The 7,533-nt window shown below is 36.4% G+C and overlaps 1 protein-coding gene across 1 annotated transcript; it reads right to left on the bottom strand.

Annotated features, from left to right (window-relative positions):
- Nucleotides 1-250: 250 nt before the first annotated feature.
- Nucleotides 251-6,177, bottom strand: LOC103715766 (rhodanese-like domain-containing protein 6). Its single transcript, XM_008803511.3, has 9 exons — nt 5,927-6,177; nt 5,467-5,628; nt 5,066-5,171; nt 4,689-4,887; nt 3,725-3,806; nt 2,342-2,424; nt 2,090-2,222; nt 1,706-1,895; nt 251-1,191 (listed from the first exon to the last, which is right to left on the bottom strand). Exons 1-9 carry the CDS (start codon nt 6,098-6,100, stop codon nt 413-415), a joined length of 1,908 nt encoding a protein of 635 aa, XP_008801733.2. The 5' UTR covers nt 6,101-6,177; the 3' UTR covers nt 251-412.
- Nucleotides 6,178-7,533: the final 1,356 nt, after the last annotated feature.

Raw genomic sequence — 7,533 nt, forward strand, 5'->3', positions numbered from 1 at the left:
GCCATTTGATCTACTCATACTAACTGCTTGCCTTTTAGGGGCATCGGCAGATCAGATTTTATATCCATACTTATAGAGCACAAAATTCAGCTGCAGAACAAGATAATATTTCTTTAACTAATTCAATTTCTCATGATTAATGCAACAAAGTATTGAAAAGAAAATGAAATGGATATCACAATCATAACTCATCGAGCTTTTATGAACTACCTGGTAGCGAATTAATGAACACTGAGAGGCGATCAGAATATAAATTGAGGGAAAAAAGGAAAATTATTCAACCAATTGAAATTCTACAAGAAATTCAATAATCAAATTACAGAGACTTCTTCAGTCCAGATATTTTTGTTTTAAAAAAGCAGACAATAGTATACAAAGCTCAGAATGAGGGTAGAACACATCAGATGGGCTTTCAGAGGAAATGCATAAGAAACTCCTTCATTTGATCAATGTATGGCGACCTGGTCGGGATTATGTGACCCATGTCGTGCTCGATGACCATAGAGCAGTCCTTATCAAACAGATCAACAAGTTTCCTGCTAGCTTCGCATGCTATCTGCCTGTCATGCCCTTGGCCATTACCGAAGCAATGCAAAGATGGGCACTTTATTAGTTTCTTGCTGCATTCCTCTGATACTGCAGAGAACCCAGAGCATAAGATTGCAAATCTAAAATCTGAAACGCCACCACTTCTCTGTTGCTTTTCACAGAACAAAGCAGCCATTGCTGCTCCTTGCGAGAATCCAAGGATCCCATCAAATGGCCCCATCTGTGAGATTACAGTCTTGAGATAAGAATAGGATTTTTCAAAGCCATCAGTTTGTTGCTGATATTGAAGAGGGTCAAATGACACATCTGCCATTTTCCACCCTCCTTCCTCCAAGCAGTCCGACTTCGGGGCAATAAGCCATGCAAATCTTTTTTTGCAGTTTTCCAGTGTAGGTGGTGACTCTTTACAAGAATTGGTTAGATTGGTAGCTTTCTCTGATGCCAAATCCATGGAAACATGAGGTGGTTCATGAGAATGTTGTTGATAAATAAATGGAAGTTCATGAGGGGCATCAACAAAAACAAACTCCACCATGTTTTTGAGTTTCTTAGCCAGTGATGATGTTCTTCCCTTAAAATTTGAAGCATTCTGTCGAAAACCATGCAAGCACAGGATCCTTAGTTTTCTCCGATGGTTGTGGCCTGTAGAACAATTTCAATAAGAGCAAAATTATCTATCAAAGGAAAGAAACAGACCTGAAAAATTCATAACTGTTTGCATCAGCTCAGTAGCAAACATCAAAGAACACTGGGTTTGAGGTGGGCGTCAGACAAGAAAACAGCTATCAATGTATCATCAAAATTCATACTAATAATCCTAGTTGGACATTTTGCTGGCTGTATCCTATAACAGAATGCACTATCCATTTCATTGTTTTTTGTCTTGAAGATCAGAATTCATGAGGATTAGAATTCACAAAACTAGTCTTGTTCACAGCTCCTAAGGTTGGCAAGACACTCCAACCTCAGTTTTTCTGCCCAATATTCAGCATGGTGAAAGGAGGAAAATCAGCTGGAACATTGAAACTAAACCTAGGTTCTTAAAAAGATTCTACCCATCAGAATATCTCCCAGCAGGGATGTCAGGGACTATCATCCATAACCAATAAATGAAAAATCTCTAGATTTAGATCTGGCAAATTGATACAGACCTTACCATCTCTCAGGGAGAGTTCAGAAAGAGGTTTGATGTGATCAGAAAACGGGGCTCTTGCAATCTCATTTGCTTCAGATGAATCAGGCAAGCAATCTGCAAGTATCTGGTCATCCTGTATCAACAGCAATGGCCTATCTCCCTTGCCTTGTTTCTGGCATAACTCACAAACATACACCACACCAGAACTACCCTGTCCAATAATTTGCAACAGGTACTCAGGTCAGAGAAACACATTCCAGGCAACCAAGCCAACATACAATTTGGGGACAACCGGAATAAAACTCACTGGTATTCGCTAATGAGATTGGCCATGGAAAAAAATAACTGAAAAGAAAGTTTAAATTAAAATTGAAGTTTTAAGCATGAAAATGATGTTGTACTTACCTGGCAACTATAACATACTAAGACTAACATCCTACAATAACTGCACCGGCAACGAGATGAATAATCATCAAACGAAGAGTGACATATTAGACAAGTTCCGACAATATTTGCATCCTGAAATCCGACTGAGATCCTATTACAATACATGAAAAAGAGTGGATGCCATAGATTCAAACTTCATCAGCATATGTAATAAAATTCACATATCAAAATATCTGTAGAAAGATTCAATTAAGATAGAAGGGGGCCAACCTGTGATCAAATACAAAATTTTTTCCCGTAAAATAGCCACCATCCGGAAATTGTTCCAAATATCTCTGAATTCCACCAAATAACTGTCATAGATATCAGAAGATAAGGATGGCTGAAGAGAATCCAATCTCTGTAAAAGAGTAACTTAGATATATATTATGGAAAAAGGAGAAAAAAAATTGCAGTGTTTGTCCTGTGCCTCATGAGGAATGATATTTTTTTGGTATATGAAATTATAGTAACTACATGGCCAAATGACAAAATAGTGTTGCCGCACATGAAACAATATCTAACCTGAAAAAATGTTACTAAAATGTGCTTGAGTGCATATCCTTTCCAACATGTGGACCATACAATGTGATTATAGATATCTGGGTTAATCATGAAGACATGTCCTTAAGCTTGTCTTAATATCATGGAATCACGCAATGTGATTCGGACTTATCTTCTTTTCTTTTCACAACACAGTTATCTTGAACATTTTTGTGCTCATTCTGGTGCAAAGAGTGAATTTCAGTTAAGAGGAACAAATAATTTTGTTTAGCTCTCATCGTGGTTGCAAGAGTATTAACTCTCTTTTAAAATCTTACATTTATTCAAGATGCCGAAAAGAAAAGTCAATTAAAAAATCTGATTCTTGAATCCAACATTTTGTAAAGAGCCTAATTTTTCAATAATCTACAGAAACATGGATAAGAAAGGAAGAGAATCTTGGGAACTGGACCATCAGACACTAAATCAGGAAAAAAGCCATTATCAGACAACCAATAGGAGAATAAAATTTTGAGAACCACAAAATCAGATACCATACATACCTTAGAAAGGAAAAGTGAATTATGGTATCCATATTAAATATTATGGCACATTTAAAAAGGAAAAAAAATTACTATAATGCAAATAACATTTAAGAATGGTGATTAATGCCTTGGAACTGTATTTGAAGGAGATATAAAAATATTTTAATCTGCATACCACATTGGTCTTCTTTTCCATATGTAAAAAGAAACATAACTTGGAAGACTTCAGAGAAGTTGAGGATTATCCCATGATCAGTTTGTTGTTTACTGAAATTTATCCCTTCCTTTTCATGCATACAGTTATGCCTTTTTCTGCAATTCAACAGAATTTATATGCCCTTTCATTTTTATTAATAATTTGGACAATTAGTCAGCAAAAGGTGAACTAATGAAAAATCTCCATCAATCATAATGCCCACTGTACTGTTCTAGTATGAGCACTTAAATGCATATTGAAAGTGAGCATTGATAAAACCAGCATATTTCAAAATCACATAACGGAAACTGATATGAAAGCACTATAAAATTATTGATAACAAATGAAAAAGATAAAGAAAACCAAACATAATTCTTTTTTAAGACTTACCTGAAACACATTTTCGAAACCTGCACCCTTGGATCGAATATAGGCTGATGCCATTTCACATCTTATACCTCCAGTACAGTACCTGAAATATAGAAAGAATAATTACAGCATCTACCACCCATGAGAAGTAATGTAAAGTATTACAAAAGTATGCTCCCAATTAACTATAGGCTACAAAAGTCAAAAAAAAGGAAAAAGGAAAAGAAAAAGAAGAGTCAGCATAATGCTTGAAACAAATGAGTCACATATTGCAAGCCATAGACAATATTGACATAATTCTAAGAATTAATAGAAATTAGATTTAAATTGTTGACATTTTTCTTAGTATGAAAAACCTAAATTTAAACGATTAACAGATTTTCCTCGGTAACTGTGTTGTGCATTAGCAAATATAAGAGTTCTTCTATTCAAAAGAAATATAATTAGAATGAAAAGATAAATTCAAGATCCAAGAACACAGCCAAAAGGGCCATACTCCATACGTCTTCCTTCAAGTGATCCTTCCATGTCATTGGCTTCCCTAGAAGGTTATACCATCCTATGTAGTAATGCAACGGACATAGTTTTCAGCAAGGCCTGCCATACTCCACTCAAAAACTATCATTCCAGAAGTCACCTTCCATGTAAGGGTCTAACTAATGGTCTACCAATTCGTTTTAGGAAAACAAGATGAAGTCAAACCTTTGCCTCTCATCGATAAAGGCTAACACGTTGTTCATCCAGAAATTACAAGCACACAACATTAGAAAACTTTAACCACCCAATCAGCATGGAACCCAAGAAGGCCCTAGTTACACATCTTTAGTGGTTTGACAAAATACAGGTATACTCTCTAATTCAGTAAGAGCACACATTCAACTGAAGCTGAAAGATTTGGATTTATTGGACACCATTTTTGTTTCTCTGGCTTATATGGAGAAAAGGGTTGGAATACAGTTACAAGATCCAGACAGAAGATACTTACATGAGGACATGTTTGCCACACAGCTGTTCAGAATGGTCATCTATCCAGGCAGGTAGGTCACTATATTGCCTTGTTTCTGGATCCAAAGTCTCCACATTTGGAGTCTGAAACTTCCCAATCCTAGTCTCATATATGTTCCTTGCATCCAGTAAAACAAGTTGCTTCTGCTGGACCGATGAATGAGAGTCCACATTATTTCCTGGTAACAATTTTTTCTATCAGCAACTTAGCCTCATATTCATAAATCCTAAACTACCAAGCATAATCCCAGAAATCTCAGAAAGCAAAGATAGTACATCTATTTATAAGAAGAATCATCTAAAATGATCTACTATTTAAGAGATGAAATTCCAACAATCATCAAATCATCCACTTACTCGCATCATGGAGAACAGAATGGAACTCAATTGCAGAAAGGTGTGCTCCTGCATTTGAAATTTCTGGTGACTTCGATAATGGATGGGATCTAAAGGTAACTAACTCCTGAAATTGATGATAACAGCCTTTAACATTGTAACAAATACAACATCAGAGAAGTCCACATTGCAATTAAATATATATATATATATATATATATATATATATATATATATATATATATATATATCACGGTAATTTCGACTAAAGTTTTTCTTTATACGTGTTAAAATTAAGAGAATGCAGCCAACACTAGTATTAAGTGAACTATCAAAGTGAAATCATCCAATTAAGTTCCTCCATTTATCCCTATTTGAATGCAATTGTGCATTCTAAAACAAGATATGTGCGGAACAAAAACCTTTACAACTCGAATGTTGAGAGACGTGAAACCGCATTCATTAGCGATCCTCTTATCAGAAGGGTGATCACAATCTGCAAGCTTGAAGTCAGTGCCCTCGAATAAGCTCTTTGATTTCACCTCTGCAATGTGCTTCTCCAGTGATGACATCTTTCCACCAACCTGACAAAAAGAGCAAATCAAACACACAAAGCAAAATACAAAAACAAAATCCAATCGATGATCACAATATAAACCCAACCTCATAAAATCTACAGTCAGAATAATAAGGCATTTGTGATTCTCAATAAAATGGACAAGAAAGGCCCATACAAAACCCATGATCAAAATCTATATATATACAAGAAAAGATGCAAACTTTTCCAACCTAAATGATCAAAGTTTTATAATGGAACCAAACAGCGGTAAAGAGAATAAGGAAATCGTGATTCTGGAAAGAGTCGAGGAGAGAAGGGCTTACAGTGACGTTGACGCCGTCGGGAGCGATCCGGACGCGGCCAAGGAGGCCGAGAGATCGGCAATTGGAGTCGTAGAAGCGGACGAGGGAGGGGAGATCGGGAACGGGGGCGTACTTGTAATAGAGGAGGACTCCAGCTCCTTCCCCTTCCTCTCGCCCAGCTCCGCTCTCCGCCATTGCTGAGATCTCTAAAACCCTACGCCCTAATTTTAGCCCTACTTGGGAGGAGACGGGAGTCGAAAGCCGATGGTGAAAGGTTGAAGGGATAACAGCCAGCGGTGCAATGGGTACGGCTCACTAGTAGGGGCTGGCAATTCTTGACCCGACCCGTTAATTTGGCCCAAGTGGGGCACAAAATTGACATTCGAGAGTTTAGGGTTGGGAGTTTAGGGTTGGACATAATCAAGGAGCTTAGAATTAGGAGTTTGGTTTCGAGTCAAATCTTGAACCAATTTTGATACAAAATGGCTTTTCACTTTCCAGTCTAAGATTTAGATTTGTATTTAGATCCTTTCATTTTGATAATCAAGGCTGGCAAGTCTTCATCCGATCTATTAAGTTGGCCGGAGTGTGACAGATAATTAACAGTTAGGTTGGACATAAGCAGCTGAGGATTGTGAACTTGGTTTTGCATCGAGTTTAAACCAATTTTGATGCAAAATTGCCTTCTACTTTCTAGTCTAAAATTTAGATTTGTATCTGTCTCTTTGTCTTGAAAAGTATTTTTAAATTTAAGGGTTTGCCACTCAATATTAGATTATGGTATTTATTTTGTTAAATTAGTATAGTTGATATGAATCTCGTCAAGTTATTCGCGATTATAGGATATCAGTATTTGGCCTCCAAGACCTTGTCCTGTTTCATGCATGCTTGATCGACAAATTAAAGTAAAGAATGAAAGGAAGATTTAATTCTTTATGCGTGAATTGATTGATCATGATTTTTCAAAATGGAAGGAAAAAGTTACTAAACGTAATTTAACAAAGTCTCAACTAATACAATTCTGAGGTTCAATTGAGAAGCACCATATTCGATAATGTGAATATTCTTAGTGTTTACATTCAATTTGTATCATTTGATGCCGATCCAAATTATAGAAGCTAATATTTCACATGCATCTCATCAATGAGCAGAAATACGACAAAAATTATGACATGATACTAACTTGAATTACTTTCTTACCTTTTTAGTCACGACAAAATATTTATCCTCGATAGTTTCAATTCACAAAAAGCTATTTACTTGTATAATTGTCTATTTGCATGCATACTATCACTTTGCCACTTGCCTTGAAATACACTATGTTATACTACAACTATCATCTCCTTCCCTTTTCTCTCTCACTTCTTCCTTCCATTTCACAACCAAAAGAATAGAATCAATAATCTCTTGCTTGCTCTTATCCCAATACGTCATTGCGGTCTCTCATCCCATATATGATCCTAAAAATAATCCTAGAAACTTATTAAGACCGAGAGACGATCGATATCCTATCGTTGCCTGCTATCGTTGCTGTGAAATGTTTAATGAGTGGCTAATCCTCATCGATGAACAAGAGGGCCCGGCCTCTACCTCTTCCATCCACTCTTGCAAGATAGAATTAATCACCC

Source organism: Phoenix dactylifera, chromosome 1 (genome assembly GCF_009389715.1).
Source record: "Phoenix dactylifera cultivar Barhee BC4 chromosome 1, palm_55x_up_171113_PBpolish2nd_filt_p, whole genome shotgun sequence".
Taxonomy (NCBI): Eukaryota; Viridiplantae; Streptophyta; class Magnoliopsida; order Arecales; family Arecaceae; genus Phoenix; species Phoenix dactylifera.